The sequence below is a fragment of the Thamnophis sirtalis genome, unplaced genomic scaffold (genome assembly GCF_051295495.1).
Source record: "Thamnophis sirtalis isolate CommonGarterSnake01/CBP01778 unplaced genomic scaffold, rThaSir2_p1.2 scaffold_19, whole genome shotgun sequence".
Taxonomy (NCBI): Eukaryota; Metazoa; Chordata; class Lepidosauria; order Squamata; family Natricidae; genus Thamnophis; species Thamnophis sirtalis.
In genome coordinates, this window is record NW_028261399.1 from 666,218 (window position 1) to 689,412 (window position 23,195).

General features: G+C 44.9%; 1 protein-coding gene across 1 annotated transcript; it reads right to left on the reverse strand.

Moving 5' to 3' along the window:
* Positions 1 to 14,575: 14,575 nt before the first annotated feature.
* Positions 14,576 to 21,625, reverse strand: TXNIP (thioredoxin interacting protein). The gene is made up of 8 exons (XM_014073668.2): positions 21,188 to 21,625; positions 19,912 to 19,984; positions 19,661 to 19,808; positions 19,210 to 19,312; positions 18,053 to 18,309; positions 17,297 to 17,453; positions 16,916 to 17,067; positions 14,576 to 16,157 (listed from the first exon to the last, which is right to left on the reverse strand). Exons 1-8 carry the CDS (start codon positions 21,435 to 21,437, stop codon positions 16,116 to 16,118), a joined length of 1,182 nt encoding a protein of 393 aa, XP_013929143.1. The 5' UTR covers positions 21,438 to 21,625; the 3' UTR covers positions 14,576 to 16,115.
* Between the last annotated feature and the right edge of the window lie 1,570 nt (positions 21,626 to 23,195).

Here is a 23,195-nt window from a genome sequence, read left to right on the forward strand (position 1 = left end):
CAGTCGACCATCCTGGTTCCTCCTCGGTTCACAGGGGAAGCAACACCCATTATATGCACAGTTAAAGTTCTCCCTGAAAAGTCGGGTCAAAACGCTGTCCTTGAAGGATGGCAGAGGTGGCCACGTCACATTTCCCTCCAGATGCAACCAAGAATACCTGATAAATAATAAGCACATTATAAGAGTAAGCAAAAAATTGTTTGTTTCCTAGTACGATTTGATAGCTTATTAGTAGCCTTAACTATCACTCAGTGTTGTATCTTTTGATTCTTGATTTTATTCTCCTTATATACACTGAGAGCATCTGCACCAAAGACAAATTCCTTGTGTGCAATCACACTTGGCCAATTTTATTCCATTCCATTCCATTCTATATTCTATATTCTATATTCTATATTCTATATTCTATATTCTATATTCTATATTCTATATTCTATATTCTATATTCTATATTCTATATTCTATATTCTATATTCTATATTCTATATTCTATATTCTATATTCTATATTCTATATTCTATATTCTATATTCTATATTCTATATTCTATATTCTATATTCTATATTCTATATTCTATATTCTATATTCTATATTCCATTCCACTCCACCCCACCCTACTTCTATTCTATTCTATTTTACTCTATTCTACTCTACTTCTACTTCTACTCTATCTACTGTACTTCTATTTCTATTTCTATTTCTATTTCTATTTCTATTTCTATTTCTATTCTACTCTACTTCTACTCTACTCTACTCTACTCTACTCTACTCTACTCTACTCTACTCTACTCTATTTCTACTCTACTCTATTTTACTCTACTGTATTTCTATTCTATTCTATTCTATTCTATTCCACTCCACCCCATCCCACCCCACCTCACCCTACTCTATTTCTATTCTGTTCTATTCTACTCTATTTCTATTTCTACTCTACTCTATTTTACTCTACTCTATTTCTATTCTATTCTATTCCTATTCCTATTCCTATTCCTATTCCTATTCCTATTCCTATTCCTATTCCTATTCCTATTCCTATTCCTATTCCTATTCCTATTCCTATTCCTCAAACCCAAGCTTGCATTGTCTGAATGTTGTTAAGATCGATAAATTACAATGGACTCATTTCAGTTGTGTATTTTGAAATCCAATCTAGAGGAAAGAGGGAATTTCCTGACCGGGAGAACAATTAACCAACGGAACAACTTGCCTCCTGAAGTTGTGGATGCTCCATCACTGGAGGTTGTTTAAGAAGAGATTGGACAACCATTTGACAGAGGTGGTATGAGGTCTCCAGCCTTGAGCCAGGGGGTTGGATTAGAAGTCCTCTGACTGAGGTTTTTTCCAGCCCTGTGATTCTATCTTCTATGAAAAACCATTTTGAGTGTGGTTAATAAATAAGATCAGTCTTCCAACTTTTCAGTCCTTAGAAGCTTCCCAAAAAAATACTCTCACTTTCCCCCAACATCTCGAGGTCATCCGACACTGGAAACATAAAGCCATCAACACTCAGCCAGTGTGTCTGAACTTCATGGATGGGTGGACTTCAACTTCCGAATTCTGGAAAGGTGTTTCTCAAGCTTGACTCCTTGAAGATGGGTGGCCTTCAACTCCCAGAGGTCAATGTGGATGGCCTTCATGGATGGGTGGCCTTCAACTCCCAGAGGTCAATGTGGATGGCCTTCATGGATGGGTGGCCTTCAACTCCCAGAAGTCAATGTGGATGGACTTCATGGATGTGTAGATTTCAACTTTCAGAATGGGTGTTTTTCAACCTTGACCATTTGAAGTTGGGTGGACTTCAACTCTCAGAATTCTTGCTGGCTGGGGAATTCTGGGAGTTGAACTCCACCCATCTTCAAGTGGTCAAAGTTGAGAAACACTGCTCTAAAATATTTATTTACCGAAGGGATTGAGAAGGAATTCTATGGATGCAACAACCACACCGACAAGGGATTTGTCTGCAATGCCTGTGCATACGCAGATGTGAGAAGCTGCTACTATTAGGTTACTCCTAGCAAAGTGACCTATGTACACACAATAGTTTCCGTTGCTGTGAAAGGGAGAATTGTGGAACACAACAAGCCAATAAATCATGGCTATGTCCATTCCTTAACGCTATTCAAGGATGATCCGTTGAGTGGTTATTTCAATCATGCGGGATTCTACGAGCTCAGGATTAACGGAGCCCACACAGTTATTAAAGTCCTGAAAATCTCCGTGTTTATTTCATATTTAGAGAGGAGGGTTTGAGCCCCGGTGGCTGAGAAGTTTTGTTTAACGGTATGTTGGTGGATTTTTCTGCTTCCCCCCTTTTGTTTTTTAATCGCATCTCAGTCCCTTCTGAGAAAAATAGAAAAGATATGGAAAGCATGTGCAGAAAATGTCTTATGCGCAGCCTAGCTCTGCATTGCCGTCACAGGGAACCTTGGAACGGCCTCTGCAAATTCCTGGTTTTTTTCCTGGACAGTAAAGGTTGGCACACGGTTCTCCTGCAACAGTCCTCGAGTCCAAAATTTCCACTCCTAGGTGACACTTCTGATATTCCTAGGTCAGCTTCGCCCCGTTTGACGACCTTTCTCTCCAGAGTCCTTAAGTGAGTCACTGCAGTCTGTAAGGTTAGGAACACGGTCGTTAAGTGAATCTGGCTCCCCCCCCCTGACTTGGCTCGTTGGAAGGTTGCCGAAAGGGATCGCGTGACCCCAGGACGTTGCAACCGTCGTAATAAAGAGTCAGTTGCCGAGGGTTGGGATTTTTATCACGGGACCACGAGGATGCTGCAATGGTTGGGTGGGGGAGGGGGGGTTGGACTTGATGACCTCCAAGGTCCCTTCCAACTCTGTTATTCTGGTTGCAAGTATGAAGAAATGGTCAGAAGTTTCTTCTTTCGCTGTCCTTGTAACTTTGAATGGCCACTAAACAAACAGTTATAAGTCAAGGACTACCTGTCTGTCAACTAGGGGAGGGCCATTTGTCCAGAATTCAAGACCCCACCTCTCCTGGACAATGGCTCCTCTTAACGACCACACCATTCGCTTTACGACTGTCGCATTCCCTTAATGACCACTGTAAAAAAGCTCATAAAAGCAATATGACCAGTTTTATGATGGTCACAATTTACTTATGACCATAGTTAAAGGTAAAAGGTAAACGTTCCCCCCCTTGCACATCTGTGCTAGTCGTTCCTGACTCTAGGGGGCGGTGCTCGTCTCCGTTTCAAAGCCGAAGAGCCAGCGCTGTCTGAAGACGTCTCTGTGGTCCTGTGGCCGGCATGACTCAACACCGAAGGCACACGGAACGCTCTTCCCTTCCCACCAAAGGTGGTTCCTGTTTTCCTACTTGCATTTTTTACCTGCTTTCGAACTGCCAAGTTGACAGAAGCTGGGACAAGGAACGGGAGCTCACTCTGTTATGCGGCGCTGGGGATTCGAACCGCCGAACTGCAGATCTTTCTGGTCAACAAGCTCAGCGTCTTAGCCACTGAGCCACCGCATCCCATAGTTAGCAGGCTCAATTATGGTCGTAACTGGAGGGCCTCCTGTAGAGCAGAGCAAAACGCTTTTCTTAACGAATGAATCCTGCTACTGAAAACTCTTCCCGTTTCTCATCCGTTCTTCCTTTGACTTTGGCTCCCGAAGGGCAGGCCTCCCATGGAGCTAAGAGCTCAGCCGATTAAACTGCTTGGCCTTGGGCTTTCCTGGGTCACTCGTGCCCATCCGAGTGTGGGAAAATATAATTAAATAGGTTTCTGCTTAGAAAAAAATAAAATAAGGCTTTGAAATTATGGTGTTCTTACTGCCAAGTTGTCTAAAAAAAACCAAACCCTGAATATATTCTCCAGAGGTTGTGAATGCTCCAACTGGAAGTTTTTAAGACGAGATTAGATAACCATTTGTCTGAAATGGTGGAGGTTCCCCGCCTAGGCAGGGGGTTGAACTAGAAGACCTCCAAGGTCCCTTCCAACTCTATTATTCTATCCTATCCTATTCTACTTTAATTCTATTCTATTCCTATTTATTTCCTATCCTATCCTATGCTATCTTATCCCATTCCATTCTCTATTCTTTTCTTTTCTGTTCTGTTCTATTCTATTCCTATTTATTTTCTATCTTATCCTATCCCATTCCATTCCATTCTCTATTCTATTCTGTTCTGTTCTTTTCTTATTTATTTTCTATCCTATCCTATCCTATCCTATCCTATCCTATCCTATCCTATCCTATCCTATCCCATCCCATTCCATTCCCTATTCTATTCTGTTCTTTCTTCTTTCTATTCCTATTTATTTTCTATTCTATTCCTATTTATTTTCTATCCTATCCTATCCCATTCCATCCATTCTCTATTCTATTCTGTTCTGTTCTATTCTTATTTATTTTCTATCCTATCCTATCCTATCCTATCCTATCCTATCCTATCCCATCCCATCCCATTCCATTTCCTATTCTATTCTGTTCTATTCTATTCCTATTTATTTTCTATCCTACCCTATCCTATCCTATCCTATCCTATCCTATCCTATCCTATCCTATCCCATCCCATCCCATCCCATTCTCTATTCTATTCTATTCTATTCTATTCTATTCTATTCTATTCTGGGTTTGTTTGGCCTCTGCTTCTTTCCCAAAAAGGTTTTCAAAATTCTATTTATTTATATGTTTGATTGTTTATTATTAAATTTTTATGACTCTTGTCTTCCTTTGAAGGTGACCCTGGGCAGGTCTCTGAAAGTCACAAAAAAGGGAGAACATTAATGTGAAAGTGTTCAAACTACACAGATGCTCAAACAGGAGGTCTATTTGTGAGGAGGGGGAGTCAACATCTGGAGGAAATGTCTGTGGAGATGCTCAGCCATCCACCCTTGTCCCAAAGGCGCTTTTTTTCAAGAGGCAACTGGACTTCCTGGTTTTCCTTTGAAGAGATTTCGCTTCCCATATGAGAAGCTTCTTCAGCTTCTTCCATCCAGTCCGAGCTGAAGAAGCTTCTAAGATGAGAAGCGAAATGTCTTCACAGAGAAACCAGGAAGTCCAGTTGCCTCTTGAAAAAAAGCGCCTTTGGGACGCTTGTGGGAAATAATTATTTTGGTTCCGGCAAGGAAAAGTTGAAATGGGGATCACACAACCTGGGATGCGGAAATTATCAGAAATATATGCAGGTTGCCAGTTCCCATTCTGAGCGCAGGGATGCTATGATGGTCATAAGTGCGAGGTTCAGTTGTAAGTTCCTTTTTTCAGTGCATTGAAACTTTGAGCTGATGCTCCGTGAATTGTTGTAAATTGAGGACGACTCTATCAGCAAGAAACTTAATTATGTATAACAGCCAAGATGGATAGCAATGAAACTTAGAAGTCACAGAATCTTAGGGCTTGAAGGGACCTCGAGAGGTCTTATAGTTCAACCTCCTGGTGACATAATAGTCTTCCAGTATTTGAGGAGCTGCCAGAGAGAGGAGGAAGGGGTCAAGCTTCAAAGCCCCCGAAGGCCAGAGAAGGAACAATGGATGGAAACTGACCAAGGAGAGATTCAATAAGGAGGAATTTCCTGACAGGGAGAACCATCAACCCATGGAACAGAAGTTGCCTTCGGAAGTTGTGGGAGCTTCATCCTTGGAGGCTTTCAAGAAGAGAGGGGACTTCCCTCTGTCAGAAATGGTGCAGGGTCTCCTGCTTGGGCAGGGAATTGGACTAGATGACCTCCAAGGTCCCTTCCAACATTGTATTGTGTCATGCTGTTATTTTGTTCTGTTATTTTCTGCCATTCTTTTATTCTTCCATTTTATTCCTCTGTCATTCTGATCTACTGGCTCTCCCTGGGAGTGGATACCTGGCAGCCTTTAACCTTCCAGGGGTGCAAAAGGCAGTCTGCATGTCTGAAAGCTGCCAAGGAGGAGGGACCCTGGTTTCAGCTGTGACTCAGAACCAAAAAAGGGGAAGAAACTTGCAGAGGTAATAAAGAGAGTAGATTCAGACCAGGGTTCTTTATAGCGCCATTTAGAGTTAATGGTTAGGAACACGAAGATCATTTCATTGTATGGTGGCTCAGCCTCACCTTCCACCTGGGTGAACTCTGCCTGGGGCTGATCCAGATTTAGGGGTCAGGGCCCCCAGTTCAGAATCGGAGTGCAAAAGATTAATAGAGTTGGAAGGGACCTTGTAGGTCATCTAGTCCAACCCCTGCCCAAGCAGGAGACCCTATACCATTTCTGACAGAGGGCAGTGCAGTCTCTTCTTGAAAGGCTCCAGGGATGAAGCTCCCACAACTTCCGAAGGCAACTTCTGTTCTGTGGGTTGATTGTCCTCACTGTCAGGAAATTCCTCCCTTATTTCTAGGTTGAATCTCTCCTTGGTCAGTTTTCATCCATTATTCCTTGTCTGGCCTTCAGCGGCTTTGGAGAATAGCTTGACCCCCTAACTCCTCTCTATTGCAGTCCCTCAAATATTGGAAGATGCTTTCCTGTCTCCCCTGGTCCTTCTCTTCCCTAGACTAGCCAAGCCCAGTTCCTGCAACCATTCATCATCTGTTTGAGCCTCCAGTCCCCCCATCATCCTGGTTGCTCTTCTCTGCACTCCTTCTAGAGTCTCAGCATCTTTTTTATGGTGTGGTGACCAAAACTGGATGCAGGACTCTAGGTGTGGCCTTACTAAGGCTTTATAGAGTGGTAGCCCAGCTGGTTTTATGGTTAAAGTGGAACTAGAACTCACTGTCTATTAGGAATTAGTCCAAATTCACCTAGCCAGCTTTCATGGCTAAGGCAGGACTAGAACTCACTGTCGCCTGGTGATTCACCCAAAGTCACCCAGCCAGCTTCTATGCCTTAAGCAGAACTAGAACTCACCAGCTCCTGGTGATTGTCCCAGGGTCACCCAGCCAACTTTCATGGCTAAGGCGGGACTAGAACTCCCAGTCTCCTGGTGGTTGGCCCAAAGTCAGCCAGCTGGTTTCATGGCTAAGGTGGAACTAGAACTCATAGTCTACTAGTGATTGGTCCGAATTCACCCAGCCAGCTTTCATGGCTATGGCACAACTAGAACTCACCGTCTCCCAGTGCCTTAAGCTCTAGAGCAGTGGGGGCTCCCCAGTGAAAGAAAATGTCATTCTAACCCGCAAGCTCCATTTTTAGCTTGGAGCATTGGTCCTCTGTGCTGTGTTTCCACCATGACCCTCCACATCCTTCCTCCTCCCGGCCTCCCCTTTCCCCTGGTTGGCTTGCAAACCCCGTCCCCACCTGTCCCTCAGGCCGGTCGTGCCATGGAGCTGATCCAAGGCAGCCCACATTGCTGAGCTGAGCCGGTATCAGATGCCCATTTGCTTGGCAGAGGCTGGGCATCCAAAGATGTTGGACAAAGGTCACCATCTCATTTTTGCTGCCGAGTTTGTTCCCAGGCAGGGGGAGTCAGTGTGGCCTCAGACCATCCTGGACAAATGGACATCCACATTTATCAAAAAAATATTCTACCTAAATCTTCCTGATGGTTGGAACAATCCATCAATGGAATGACTTACCTCCAGAAGTTGTGGGTGCTCCATTACTGAATAACAGAGTTGGAAGGAACCTTGGAGGTCATCTAATCCAACCCCCCAAACAAGCAGGAGACCCTACACCATTTCTGACAGAGGGCACTCCAGTCTCTTCTTGAAAGTCTCCAGGGATGAAGCTCCCACAACCTCCGAAGGCAACTTCTGTTCCAGGGGTTGATTGTTCTCCCTATCAGGAAATTCCTCCTTATTTCCAGGTTGAATCTCTCCTTGGTCAGTTTCCATCCATTCTTCCTTCTCTGGCCTTCAGGGGCTTTGGACAATAGCTTGACACTCTGTGGAAGCCGCTCAAATATTGGAAGGTGCTCTCCTGTCTCCCCTGGTCCTTATCTTCTCTAGACTAGCCAGGCCCAGTTCCTGCAACCGTTCATCATGTGTTTTAGTCTCTAGACCTTTGATCATTTTAGATAGATTCAGATTAACAAAGTTGGAAGGGACCTTGTAAGTCATCTAGTCCAACCCCCCACTCAAGCAGGAAGACCCTACACCATTTCTGACAGATGGCAGTCCAGTCTCTTCTTGAAAATGATGAAGCTCCCACAACTTCCGAAGGCAACTTCAGTTCCACGGGTTGATTGTTCTCACTGTCAGGAAATTCCTTCTTATTTCCAGGTTGAATCTCTCCTTGGTCAGTTTCCATCCATTCTTCCTTCTCTGGCCTTCAGGTGCTTTGGAAAATAGTTTGACCCCCTAACTCCTCTCTGGGGCAGCCCCTCAAATATTGGAAGATGCTCTCCTGCCTCCCCTGGTCCTTCTCTTCCCTAGACTAGCCAGGCCCAGTTCCTGCAACCGTCCATTGTCTGTTTTAGCCTCCAGTCCCTTCATCATCCTGGTTGCTCTTCTCTGCCCTCTTTCTAGAGTCTCAATCTCTTTTTTATAGTGTGAGGACCAGCCTAAGGAGCTGTTTTGCCAAAGAACTGGGATTTGAAATTCTCCTTTCTGGAGATCTTTCAAGCAGAACCTTTCAGAACAAACTTTTTCAACCTCAATAGCTTAAGACACATGGATGTCTCTAAACTGTTGAAGTTGAGAAAGAAATGGTTTGAGAGGATCTGGTGACTTGAAATCCTGCACCCAGGTCTGGTCATCACGATACAAAAAAGAGGTTGAGACTCTAGAAAGAGTGCAGAGAAGAGAACCAGGATGATGAGGGGACCAGAGGGTAAAACATAACAATGAATAGTTGCAGGAGCTGGGCCTGGCTGGTCTAGGGAAGAGAAGGACCAGGGGAGACAGGAGAGCATCTTCCAATATTTGAGGGGCTGCCACAGAGAGGAGTTAGGGGGTCAAGCTATTCTCCAAAACACCTGAAGGCCAGAGAAGGAAGAATGGATGGAAACTGACCAAGGAGAGATTCAATCTGGAAATAAGGAGGAATTTCCTGACAGGGAGAACAATTAAGAAGATGAAGGCCTTGCCTCCAGAAGTGGTGGGAGCTTCATCCCTGGAGGCTTTCAAGAAGATTGGACAAACAGAGATGGACAAACTTACAAAAGAAATGAAAGAAAAGGAGGAAACAGAATATTATATGGTATGGAAGTGGTAGAAATGGCTAGAGGGCAGGTGCAAAGCTTAAGGAAAGGCTAAATGAAGAAGACACAGGAGTTAGAAATTAGCAATGTATGCTAGAGATGAACAAACCTGTATAAATGGAATGAAGGATTGTAAATTAAGGAATGTGTATAATAGTATCATATGTATAGTCAAATAAAAACTGAAGTAAAGGGGGGTGGGAGTGTATTTACAATGGATGTATACCAAGATGGAAATGTTGTACAGAAGGAAATTGCAAAAAAAAAGTCTTTTTTTTAAAAAAAAAACTTGTTTAATAAAAAATATCTTTTTTTAAAAAAAAAAGAAGAGACTGAACGGCCAGGTGTCTGAAATGGTGTACAGTCTCCTGCTCAAGCAGGAGGGTTGGACTAGAAGTCCTCCAAGGTCCCTCCCAGTCCCCAGGATTCTATGTTGCACGAGACTGGTTTGGCTGGAGGCCCCTCTTACGTCCCCTTTGCAGCTCCAGGAGGGACTTTTGGCCGCTCTGGATTGCAGAGCTGGCTCTGGGCTCCCCAAGCGAGATTTCACCGGTTTTTGTGGCTTCTACCGTCCTTGTTCACCTTCCTACCAGAGCTGGCAGCTTACCCATAAACAGTCACTTGGCAGCTCCAGATAATTCTCTCGTTTTCATTTGTTTTTTCCGCTACGGGACGAGTCACTTAATCGCAGCCACCAAGGTGGTTCCTGAAAGATAGGAGATATTGCAGGAAAGCAAAAGGGAAACGTTATCATTTTTCCCCGGGGGGAAACCAGGTGTTTTCTGGCCAAAGACTCTGGAATCTTGACTCAACAGGCAGCAAGTTTTGCAGATGTCTCCAAACGGGGTGTCTTCCCTTGGTGGGAACTGTAGCCGAATGAATCTGGAAGTTTGAAGCTTGCATCTCCCAAGCAGACCATTTGGGAAGGTACTAACCTTTGGCTAATAATTCCAAAACATCTGGAGCATTCACCTGAAAACTACCGGCATTGACAAATTCACCATCAGTCAATTGCAAAAGGGGACTTTATTTGGAATAGCTTCCATCCTACGATGAGACCTTTAGCCCCACCAAACATCCACATCTGCTTATCCCAGGGAAGGGCTCCAGAGGTGTACACAAAGGCCAAATCCAGTCTCAACATCTGGCTGGCACCATAATAAGCGTGCAAGAAATCCCGTTGGCCTGCCAGCAAGAGCTGGTGGGCTATTTAAAATAGAGCAAATCATAGAAAACGAAGAAACGGAATTGTTCTGGGACTTTAGACTTCAGACAGAAAGGCAGCTGCTGCACAACACACACCTGACTTAACAATTGTCAATAAGGACGACAAAAGGAATCTGGATCATGGAAGTGGCCGTATCTAGACTGAGCAGAGGAGAAGGAAACCACAAAATAAAAAGACCCGGAAGTAGAAAAAAAAACATGACCGTGGCAAGAGAAAAGAAAGGTAGTAGCAATAGTGATAGGCGCCTTGGTACAATCCCAAAACATCTGGAGCATCCCTTGAACGCTATCGTAATTGACAAACTCAACGCCAGTCAACTGCAAAACGAATTCGGAACAGCAATAATATTTGGAACCCCATTAAACTTCCACATCTGCCTTTCCCAGGAGAAACTCCAGAGGTGGACAAGAATGCCAAATTCAGTCTCAACATCTGATGGATTGTACGATCAGCCATAATAGGACCTCTTGCATGAACTAGTTGGACTAGAAGGCCTCCAAGGTCCCTTCCAACCCTATTATACTGTTATAACATACTATAACATAATTTTTTCCTCTCTGTCTCTGTCTGTCTGTCTGTCTGTCTGTCTCTCTCTCTCTCTCTCTCTCTCTCTGTCTTTCTCTCTGTCTCTGTCTCTCTTTCTCTGTCTCTGCCTCTCTGCCTCTCTCTTTCTCTCTCTCCCTCTGTCTCTCTCTCTGTCTGTCTCTCTGTCTCTCTCTGAGTCTCTGTCTATGTCTGTCTCTCTCTCTGTCTCTGCCTCTCTGTATCTCTCTTTCTCTCTCTCTCTTTGTCTCCCTCTCTCGGTCTTTCTCTGTCTCTCTCTCTCTGTCTCTCTCTCTCTTTGTCTCTCTCTCTCTCTGTCTCTCTTTGTCTCTCTCTTTGTCTCTCTATCTCTGTCTCTCTGTCTCTGTCTCTGTCTCTCTCTCTCTCTCTCTCTCTTTGTCTCTCTGTCTCTCTCTTTGTCTCTCTGTATCTCTCTCTCTCTCTCTCTGCCTCTCTGTATCTCTCTTTCTCTCTTTCTCTCCTATCAGCCTATCATTCGTCTGTCTGTCTCTCTGTCTCTGTCTCTCTCTCTCTGTCTCTCTGTATCTCTCTTTGTCTCTGCCTCTCTGTATCTCTCTTTCTCTCTCTCTTTGTCTCTCTGTCTGTCTCTCTTTGTCTCTGTCTGTCTCTGTCTCTCTCTCTCTGTCTCTCTGTCTCTCTCTCTTTGTCTCTCTCTATCTCCATGCTGTATTGTGTGAAGATTGTAAGCATCTTAATCTTTGACTGAACTTTCAGTGGTTCCAATATTTCTTTCCTTCTACAAGATGCAGGATGGAGGAAGGCCTTCAGTGAAGACATGAACAGTAGAGTTTTCTGGAAGTTGAATCCTGGCAACTGGCCTTCGAGACTGAAGAAGCCATTTGGAGAAGCAGGAAAATATTCTGAACCAACAAGAAAAGAAGTCCAGTTGTTGCCATGATTCAACCTCCAGAAAACTTTGCTTGGACGACTGGAAGACTTCGTTGATGTAGAATGGTTTCCTTTCACTTGGAGGACTGGCCATGGAGAAGCAGGAGACCTCAAGGAAGACAACTTGAAGGAAGAAGAGCAGCCAAACAAGTTGGAGGTTTTCAAGAAGAGATTGCACAGCCATTCCTGACAGTGAGAACAATTAACCAGTGGAACAGCTTGCCACCAGAAGTTGTGGGTGCTCCATCACCGAAGATTTTCAAGATCAGACTGGAGAGCCACTTGTCAGAAATGGCATAGGGTGTCCTGCTTGAGGAGCGGTTGGACTAGAAGACCTCCAAGGTCCCTTCTAACTCTGTTGTTCTGTTATTCTCTTTGGAAATCTGCTGGGAGCTGAAAAACAGCTCAGCACAACTATCTCACAGCTTCTTCTGGCTCACTCAAGAGCAGATCTGACGGAAGGAAGTCCCAAAATAGGCACCGTGAGAGGAACATTTCCATGAATTCTCTCCTACAACTTAGCCAGACCATTCAAATCTCCAGGGATCAATACATCTATTGATTAATGCTTTCTTTCAAGGCCAGCGCTTGGGAGACTGCTTCTCAAGGCAGACGAGGTTAGGGCCTTCACTGCACCCAGCCCGGTTATCAGAGTTGGCGCACTCTTTGCTCAAAATCAACTTTCCAACTACCATTAAAGGTAGACCTCAAGTTACGACCTCAACTGAGACCAGAATTAGGGTCACGAGTCGAGGCGGTTGTAATGCAGGTCTCCACGTGACTGCAGGGAGGCACCAGGATTCTAATCTTGGCAACTTTTAAGGCTTGTGGACTTCAACTCCCAGAACCCCCAGCCTGCATGCTTTAAGTCAGGTAGACTTCAACTCCCAGAATCCTCCAATCAGCATGCTTTAAGTCAGGTGGACTTCAACTCCCAGAATCCCCTGTCCCGAATGCTTTAAGATGGATGGACGTCAACTCCCAGAATTCCCTAGCCACTGTACTTTAAGTTCTCTGGAATTCTGGAAATCGAAGTCCACAGATTTCCAAGTTTCCAAGGTTGTGCAACATCCACTAAGAAGTGGATCATGGACGTGTGGTGGTCTCTGCAGTAAATATTGGGAGGTCCTTTGATCTTCCCAACCATCTTAAAGCAATGCCGGCTGGGGAATCCTGGGAGTTGAAGTCCACAAGTCTTAAAAGTTGCCAAGGTTGGACACTCTTGTAGTAGGCCCAAACCAGATTATGTGATGGAGGCTCCAAGACTGGAAGTTTTTAAGTAGATGCTGGATAACCTTTTGTCTGAAGTGGCATAGGGTTTCCTGCTTGAGCAAGGGGGCTGGACTGGATGACCTTCAAAGTCCCTTCCAACTCTGTTATTCTGTAAGGGTCTCCTGCTTGAGCAAGGGGGCTGGACTAGAAGGCCTCCAAGGTCCCTTCCAACTGTGTTACTCTGTATTTTGTATGACCTGCTCCATACACGATGCTGAGCCACAAAATAAACCCTTGTTGTGGCTTGTTTAAATGCCACCATTTTGCGCAGGAGAGTCCCGGGAGCTGAAAGAAGAGAGTCAACAGCTACCTGGTGTAACCCAGAGTTCTCCCTCGTAGCCAAACTGAGACTCCCAGGTAACACAACCAATGGTATCAGCAGCAGTAGGTGTCCAAGGACACAAGTTTATCAGTTTAAGTTTAGACTTCGATTCCTTTCTCCCAAACCTTTTTGGAATTAATTGTGGGGAGGTCTTACATTTTCACCCCACCCAACTCTCACTACCAGACATTGTGGGTGCGTCCCTGGAGGCTTTTAAGAGGAGCCGTTTGTCTGGAATGGTATCGATCTCTCGCTTGAGCAGGGGGTTGGACTAGATGACCTCTGAAGTCCTTTCTATAATATATAGAATGCAAAATTTATAAGAAGTATACAGTTCTGATGCGTAAGTGGATGCTATCATAATTTAAATAAGGATATCATCTGGGATAGTGATACAGAGTTAGAATTTTTGCAAATAGGATTGTTACGAAAGATATTGATACTGATATGGAAAAGCTATTATAGGTATACATTTGTGTTTCATGTTTTCAATGTTGGAAAATTTAATAAATACTATTTTTTTTTACAAAAAAGAGAAGAGGAGACCGGATAGCCAATTGTCCAGAATGGAATCAATCTCTAGCTTGAGCAGGGGGCTGGACCAGATGACCTCTGAAGTCCTTTCCAACTCTGTTATTCTGTTATTCCTGCCTCCTTGCTTTAGGAAAGTTTTAGAAGGAAGCATTTCTTGAAAGACGGATGCCTAGAATTTAATGTAAAATTAAAAAGTGAGATTTTACATTGTTTTTCAAGTCCACTTACAGCCCTACCCATTCGTCAGTATGAGTGTTGACTTACGGTTGCAGGAACCGGGCCTGGCTAGTCTAGGGAAGAGAAGGACCAGGGCAGACAGGAGAGCATCTTCCAATATTTCAGGGGCTGCCACAGAGGAGTTAGGGGGCCAAACTATTCTCCATGGCACCCAAAGGCCAGAGAAGGAAGAATGGATGGAAACTGACCAAGAAGAGAACCTGGAAATAAGGAGGAATTTCCTGACAGGGAGAACAATCAACCCATGGAACAGAAGTTGCCTTCGGAAGTTGTGGGAGCTTCATCCCTGGAGGCTTTCAAGAAGAGAGGGGACTGCCCATTTGTCAGAAATGTTGAATGGTCTCCTGCCTGAGCAGGGGGTTTGACTAGATGACCCAACTCTGTTAAAAGTGCTTACAAGGAACTTGTATTTGCAGAAAAGGTTTGCGGTTGACACCAACCCTCAAATCAGAACCAAACACGGTGTTTTAACATTTTGATAATTTATTAGGAAAAAGGCTTTTTATACACCTTAGTTCAACAGTACAAAATATAATTAAAAGGCAAATAATACAAAACAAGCAGAACAGTGAAACAAACAGTTTTAAGAAAATAATAACAATCAGTACACCCATTTGCGACACACAAAGGTATTTGTGGCAACAAAACCTGGGATGAATTAACACTTCGGCTATGCAGTGCAGTCATTTCAAGTGCATTTTTTTTCTGACGCGGGGAGAACAAAAACACACAAGTTGGCGATAAACAAGTCGGGAGTGTCGCAGGATGGATATGGACCAAACATAAATGCTCCTTGAAAGATTAAAGCTCTTTGCTGATGGATTATCTGTCTACATTCGTTTTTTGTAAATGCAGATTTTTCTGGCACCATTTGTGGCAAAAGCATTTTTGATCTCCTGGTGGCCCCCTAGAAAGGGGGAGGGTTTCAATGCTGAGACCTCCCCCCCTCTCAAACCTGCCAATCAATTCCCCCCCCTCTGAACACAAACACTGGCTCACCTATTGGAGATCATAGGCAAAACAGTGATTTCTCCCTTACCAAAAAAACAAAGTTTGCTTAACAGATTTATAGACAAAAAAAAATAACAATATTTAAGTGCTATAAAAAAAAGTTAACAACTCAAGAGGATCCGAGTTGCTACCTTTGCATTGTTCAACAAGCTTTTATTTGCTTATATAGGCTCTCTCAGCCTTTAGATGCTGCAGGTTTTACTGCTATAAAAGGCTTTCTCCTTCTCTTTCTTCGCTTCTCCTCTCTCCTCCTTTCTCCTGGCGAGAGGAAGCCCACTCCTCACCTATCCACTCTTCCCCCCTACATGCTCCTTCCTTCCAAGGCTGCCACTATTTAAGACGGTGGGGTTGAAATGACTGGAAAATCCCAGCTCCCATTAAGCCCCCCCCCCCCAATATGAGCAGCTCAGGAAATTCTCCCCTTCCCCACATCATCAAAAACCCTCCAGCCAATTATTCCCTCCCACACCCCAAGCACGAAGGTGGCTGAAGCCCTTTTTTTTTTGTTCGTCGACTACAGAAATTGTAGAGATATGCACATTTCTTTGTGCTGCCTGGGTAGCAGTGAAGTCCCAACTACCAAGCCTCCAAATCTTTTTGGAGTTTTCTTCTTTCCCCCTTTTTTCCAAAGAGGGGAAAAAAATGAGGATTTTCTTCCAAGAACCTGCCTCTAAACCACCCTACAAGTTGCATTAGCACCGGTCAGTTTTGCAGGGGGGCACACGCTCTGCAAAGGCTTTGAGGAAGGAAACACCCCCCCCATACATGCCCCCATTTTTTTTGTCATCTGGAACACGTGTGCTAAGTAAAGGCACCAAGGAAGTTGGTTTCTTGCTCCTTGTTTCCTGAGAAGTCGATTTGACGACTGAAAGTTTTCTGTGCCTTTTTCTGCTGTGTGCAGAATTGCTACGAGGGCAATTTTTTTTTTCTTTTAAAGTCCAGAGAAAAAAAAGCTGGATAAAATCACAGCCACGCCAGGACTTTTCTTCAGCGTTCACTGGACAATGTTGTTGTTGTTGAGAGTGCAAGGATCGATCTGAAAAAAAGAAACAGAAAGGGGGAAGTGTCAAACGGAGGTGAAACGGGCTTCTTGGTGCAGACTAAAAAAAATCTGGAGGTTTTTGAAGAAGAGACTGAACAGCCACCTGTCTGGAATTGTATAAGCGTCTCCTGCTTGAGCAAAGGGGCTGGACTAGAAGGCCTCCAAGGTCCCTTCCAACTCTGTTATTCTGTAAGGATCTCCTCCTTGAGCAAAGGGGGCTGGACTAGAAGACCTCCAATGTCCCTTCCAACTCTGTCATTCTGTAAAGTCTCCTGTTTGAGCAAAGGGGCTGGACTAAAAGACCTCCAAGGTCCCTTCCAACTCTGTCATTCTGTAGTCTCCTGTTTGAGCAAAGGGGCTGGACTAGAAGACCTCCAAGGTCCCTTCCCACTGTTATTCTGTAAGGTCTCCTGTTTGATCAAGGGGGCTGGACTAGAAGACCTCCAAGGTCCCTTCCAACTCTATTCTGATTGAACTAAAACTCAGCTGGAAATCATAGCTTGAATTGAGGGGGGTTAATTTGTCTCATTCTCAAGAGGAATTGGGAGGGGGGGTTTCATAAACTGATTGCCAGCATCACAATTCAACCCCAGACCAGCCTGGTTGGGGGAGTGGAAGGGGGAGCTACCCCCCCCCCCCAGGCAAGGCAACCTGGAACAGACCCTCCTGCTTACAACAAGACCCAATAACTCTGCAAAACTGACTTGTGTAGTTTCCCGTCCCCCCAATTCCCTTATAAATAGAAATCTCACCTCTGTGTAGGTTGGTGGTGGCATGAATTTGAACTCGGGAGCGTACATGAAGATGGGGCTGTCGAAGGAACTGTCCAGCTCGTCCAAGAGAGGCGTGGTGGGGCTTTCAATCCGATGGTCTTCGGGAATGATGTCCAGGTAGCATGGAGGCGCTAAGAGAGGGAAAGAGAGGGGGGAGTCAAACTCTGGACGTCAAGGGGGCAGTTGCGGACATTGCAAAAGGCGGGTGGTCTAGGCTGCTCTCAAGATACAAAGCCAGTGAGAAGGCTTGTGAGGTTCCTCAGAAGGGCCCCCCAACACAGCCCACCTCAAGAGGTAGGCGTGGAGACTCCTCCTTCTCCCCCTGGAAGGGTTGACTCTCAAGACATCGAGGCCTCTCACCTTCTGGAGCATCGGGGATGTTGAGATCCACCCAACTCATCTCGGAGCTGGTCTGGCTTGCCATGCTGGAATTGCGACTGCCAAAGCTGGATTTGTTGCCGATGACCAGGGGCAACTCCAGGATGATCTTTTTTGAGCCCGGGACGCTGACGTAGATCTGTGGAAGGACGAGAGGGACAACGGTGAGGAATTGCTTGGTGGGAGCAACACCTGGTTGAGAGACTCTTTAATTCTTAAAAGCTTAATCCCCATGTGCAGCCAGAAAGCAGGATTGCTCAAGAGCCTCCCTGGAAAAGTGGGTTAGGATGGGGGCCCTGGATTTTAGGTTCTGGGGCCAAACCTTGGCTAAATCACACAGCTAGCTGAAGCTGGACGGTATCTTATTAGACTCAATCAATTAACAAATTAAAAACTGGATTTTGAAGCTTAATTTAACCCCTTGAAGAGGACTGTGATTGACTCCTAGCACTGATGTTAGCTAGTTGGGCAATGAAACGCCTGCAAGTAAACCACAATGCTCAGAGAGCACCAGGGACATCCTCCTCATCCCTTAGACCTGATGATGTTACCTAGTTGGGTCATGAAACGTCTTGCCAGGAAACCAGCAAGCTCAGAGAGCACCAAGGACCTCGCAGATCAACCCTGAGCTACAGAATATCCTCTCTCTTCCGTTAACTAGATCTAACCCGACCTGCGATGGGGGGGCAAAGTAAGAGCTGTAGGGTTGGGGCTCTGCCTCCAAGGAAATGCCCTCACCTGCAGGAAATACTCCACACGCAGGATATTGCAGCCCAGAATGGATGGCTTGATCTTCCTGACCCGGAGTGTCTTTCCCCGCCAGGACTCGGACATGCCGGAGGTGATGTGGTTGCCTCGGACGCAGGAGAGTTTCTGGGAGAACACCTTGGTCTGCCCATTGGCCAGGTAGGTGTGCTTGGCTATGATAGCTGCCTTGGGCACCACGATCCGAGAGCAGGTGTTCTCAAAGTCGGCATTGATGCAGATGTCATCACCTGGGGGAAAGCAGAGGAGGAGGAGGAGGAGGGGAGGTTAGACCCTCAAGAGCACTTAACAGCCTTTGCACTTAAAAGAGTCTCTGTGCTCCGGTCATCCTATGAATCCCCTCAAATTAATTCAATGTTGCCAGGGAGGTTGTTTTCTTTAAAAAAAAAAACACCCCCAAGATTTCATTCAAATCCAGATTCTATACCAGTGTTTCTCAACCTTGGCAACTTTAAGTCCTGTGGACTTCAACTCCCAGAATTCCCCAGCCAGCTATGCGGGCTGGGGGATTCTGGGAGTTGAAGTCCACAGGACTTAAAGTCGCCAAGGTTGAGAAACACTGTTCTATACAAAAACCTAGATAACCAAAAAAGAAAAGAAAAATCCCACAATAGTTTCAAACTATATTTTTCCCTAGGGTACAGAATAGAGAATAGCAGAGGTGGAAGGGACCTTGGAGGTCTTCTAGTCCAGCCCCCTGCTAGGCAGGAAACCCTACACCACTTCAGAGAAATGGATATCCAACATCTTAAAAACTTCCAGTGTTGGAGCATTCACAACTTCTGGAGACAAGTGGTTCCACTGATTCATTGTTTTCAGGAATTTCATCCTTAGTTCTAGGTTGCTTCTCCCCTTGATTAGTTTCCACTTAAACCTTGATAACAAACCAGCCTTAAACTACATTGTTTTGCCCATTTAACATATGCAATATAATGCCATGCATGTAGAAAAGGTTTTGAAATAAAAAACCCAGACAAGAGATCAAAACCCCAAAGCTGGACTTAAAAAAAAACACCTCAGTGCTGTTTTTATCTGCTCCACCTCCAATGGGTGAGAGCTAAACGTTTTACAAATGTAGTTAACAGGTGGAGGTAAAAAGGCAGAGAAATTGCCACGCTCCAGAATCTCACCTTCGCAGAAGCCTTTGCGGTCGATCCTGGCGCTAACCGAGACATGTCCGTCTGGGATGAACATGCAAGAAACTTTCTTCTCCTTTTTGGCAGAGACAGGAGACTGTGGGAGAAACACACAACAAAAGTGAGATACTTGGAGGATAACCAGCACCTGATCCACTCTGAACTACATTCAACTGGATTTTTCCCCCTTGCAAATTCTTCCTTAGCTAACTTCCTTCAAGCCAGGCAGTTATAAACTAATGATCCAGAAACATTTCGCTTCTTGGACACAGGCGATTAACTCCCACCCGAAAGTCATCGCACAAGCCCAAAACTTCACCAAAGGTTTTGAGGGAAGACGAAAAACATCCAGGCATTTAAAGCTGCAATTCTAACCAATGTAACCCTGCGTGATTGATGGGCAGGAGGCAGGAAAGATGGAAGTAAATAAACAGCGGATAGTCACCATAAGATCTGGCGTGTTGACGTCGATCTGGTCCATGACTTCGAAGCGCTTCTTGACTTCCTGTGTTGGGAAAGAAGGGCGATCCAAGAAGACCTTCACCCAGTAATCCACACAGCCGTACTTGCCCTTAAAGGTGGTGCCCAGAGGCCTGGAAAGAAACCCAATGCAGGTTAGACAAAGGAGAACCAGGGCAAATCCATGACGGATGGATTTTACACTGATTTAAAGTCTGTATTGGATCTCTTACTTACCCTTGGGGCAGTTCAAATTCGAACTTGTATCGGTAGATGTTTCCCGGTCTCAGCAAGACAGACCCGTCTTTATCTAAGAAAAATCACAAGAAGCGAAGAAAGGAATCAGATTTATGGATCCCTTTTTTTTCCAAGCTGAAAATTAAACATTCAGAGCAGCCTTCCTTCAAAGGATTTCAAGAGGTTCTCCCTTTTCAAAAGGAGGACCGCAACCAGCCTTCTTTAAAAACTCAAAACAAGTTACAGAAACTGATCTACTTCCCTTTCTTTCCAGCTTTCATTCTCTGGCTGTGAACTCCAGCCAAATTTTGACAGCTAAAGCCTCTCTTCTCTCAAGGGAACACCTGGATGGTGGGGGGAATTTCGCTTCCGATTAAAGAGAGGTTGCCAAAATTGTCTCCTGGCAGGAACATCCTGTTACCACCCAGAATGTCTTTTTCTTGGGAAACATCCAACTCGGGCAAATTTTAAAAACTCCAGGATGTCCCCTCATCGGTCCCTCTCTCGGAATAACACATTGGAAGGGTCCTTGGAGGTCTTCTAGTCCAACCCCCTTGCTCAGGCAGAAGACCCTATACCACTTCAAACAAATGAGTGTCCAATCTCTTTTTTTAACAGCATTTTTAAACCTCTTTGCTCTATGCTTAGTGACTTGACTGCTTCCAATGTAATCAAAATTTATCTTAAAACCATCAATTCCTCCTCCTTCACACCAAAGTAAGCAGAATCACAATCACTTGCCTTGAGCTGGGTGGCTATAAATTGAATATATATACATACATACATACATAAGCCCATATATAAAAGTAAATATATAAATAAAACTAAAGATCCTAGAGACATCCTGGGATTTGTTTAGGAATCAGGACCTTGGATTTTTTGGGATGCCATCTTTAAAAATTGTTTTTAAAATTCGATTTCATCCCTTTTTAAAACTTAAGAGGGATTGTTTTAGCAGAGGGAATTTGCTATTTCTAGCCAATTCCATCAGCTTTTCACCCCAGAGCAGGACATTCTCAACCTCAGACGCTCTTAAGAGACTACCATTCCCATAATTGGCTGGGAGATTTATGGGAGTTGTAGTCCGCCCCTCTTAAGAGTGGCTGAGGTCGAGACGTCCCGCTGTCCACTTCTCCTCCTCCCCAGCCATGCCAAGTGTGGGAAGCCCATCTTCTGCCACCGATAGGGGAGCTCCCCCTCTCTCAGGCTCATGGGACTTGGAGTCCCCTCCACCCCAAAGCAGCCAAAAAAGCCCAGCTCGTCCTCCTCTGCTCACCGGCGGGCTGGTCCTCCAGCTGGAGCACCGATTCGTGGCGCAGGTATTCCATCTCCTGCTTGCACTGCTGGGGACCCCGGATCCACAGCACGCGGGCCACCCCGCAGGCCAGGAAGCGCACGGCCGAGACGCGCGTGACCTCGGCCACCTCCACTTCCACGCGGCCGGCCACTTTCTCGCCGCTGGAGTAGACCCGGCTGTTGTCCTCGAAATCCAGCCGCAGCGCCTTGATTCGCTTAAAGACCACCATGGTTGGCTTTGTGTTAATTGCAAAAATGCAAAGAAGTTGCAAAAAATGCAATGCCTCTCCGGACTCCCGAGGCTGCTTTTTTTTTTAAAGAATAGGAAGCGGGACGAGCGAGGAAGGACGCGGCTGTATGTGACTTTGTTTTGGGACGGACGCACAGCAGACACCTCTCTCCTGCTCGGCTGCTCTCCCACTCTGGCTGGCCCGTGACGCAGGCGGCACTTTTATACCCGCTCCCGCCCTCCTCCCCCCGCCCCCTCCGTTGTTGATCTCAGCGCGCGCCATGCGGCCGGCTCGTGGGCCCGCGTGCTGCGCTCGTGAACAGCGCTCCCATTGGCTCCCTCGCCGTGTTTACCATCCCGGCGGCCAATCGGAAGCCAGCCGGCGGCGCGTGAACACCGTGTGGGGAAAGCCCTACCCGGCCGTGATGATGAACACAAGGAGCCGGGAAACACCTAAGGGCTGACGGACGGCTCAGAAGACCAATCCCAATCTGGCAAAAGGAAAGAACGCTGCGTTCTCCGCCAATCGGGCGTGGCGTCCCGGGTGGGGCTGTTCTAATTGCAGAAACTTCTGCTTTCTGCCCCCCCCTTTGCTTACAAGTTTCAATTTCAAACTGGAATATAAATATATATTCATATTGTAGCTATTTTTTCATCTCCTAACACTAATAACAGGTCAGCATACTTGATAAAGGGGCTCTAAACTTGTCTGGGAAACTTCCACCAATTCTAGGTTAAGGTTAATGAGGGCCATTAATTTTGGGGAAAATAAATGGCATAGATTTGCTATTTTCTTAGCATGTTTCGACTTTTTAAATATATATTTTTTGCAGCAGCCTTGGTACTGAAAAAGATCCTGAGGGAGATGCATGACGTTTTCTCAACCGCTTTCCCAATGTGGGACGTGGGTGACCCATAAAAATAGCATAAAAATAAAACCCAGGGCTTGAGATTAGCAGCCCCAAACATTTAGTAAAACAAAAGAAAAGGTTATTTTTACATCATACAGAGTCAAATTTACTGGTCTTTGTGGACAGCCTTTATTTACAGATCCAAACCTGCCCATCCAAGCCTTTGTGGAGCAAAGAATCCTGTGCCATCTTTTAAAAAAAAATTTACACATTTAAATTTATTTATTTTAAACATTTCACATGAGAAAAACCATGAAAGATAAAAGGGAAACATACAAGAGAATAAAACAGTGAAGTCCAATTAGTAAAATAAAGTCAAGTAAACAAGAAGTCCTCTTAAAAACTAGCCAATATTCTTTAGATCAGAGCTTGCTAAGGAGAATTTTTATTTTAAAAAGGTCAAAATGTGACTGAAATGCGGCATAGCCATGGGAAAGGCAATGAAATACATAGAAAAAACATATATTTTCTAGATTGTTTCCTTAGTTCTGTTCTCTACTTTTAGTGACAGCCTATTGCTGACTTTTTTTTTAACCTAAAAATGAAAAGAATGAATTTGTGATTTATGGCATTCATGTTTAGACAGGATAAATTACAGACAGAAGAATAATACCATGTAACTTTAGAGAGGTTAAAACTATGTTTGGACTGCTGTAAATATAGAAAAACCGCTTCTTTATATCTTTTTTCTGTTTCTCTTCAGCATTTTTTCCTTTCCAGCTTTTCTTTCTTTCCCTTTCTTTCTTTCTTTCTTCCTTCCTTCCTTCCTTCCTTTCTCTCTCTTCTTCCTTTCTCTCTCCTTCCTTTCTCTCTCCTCCCTCCTTCCCTTTTCTTTCTTTTTTCTCTCC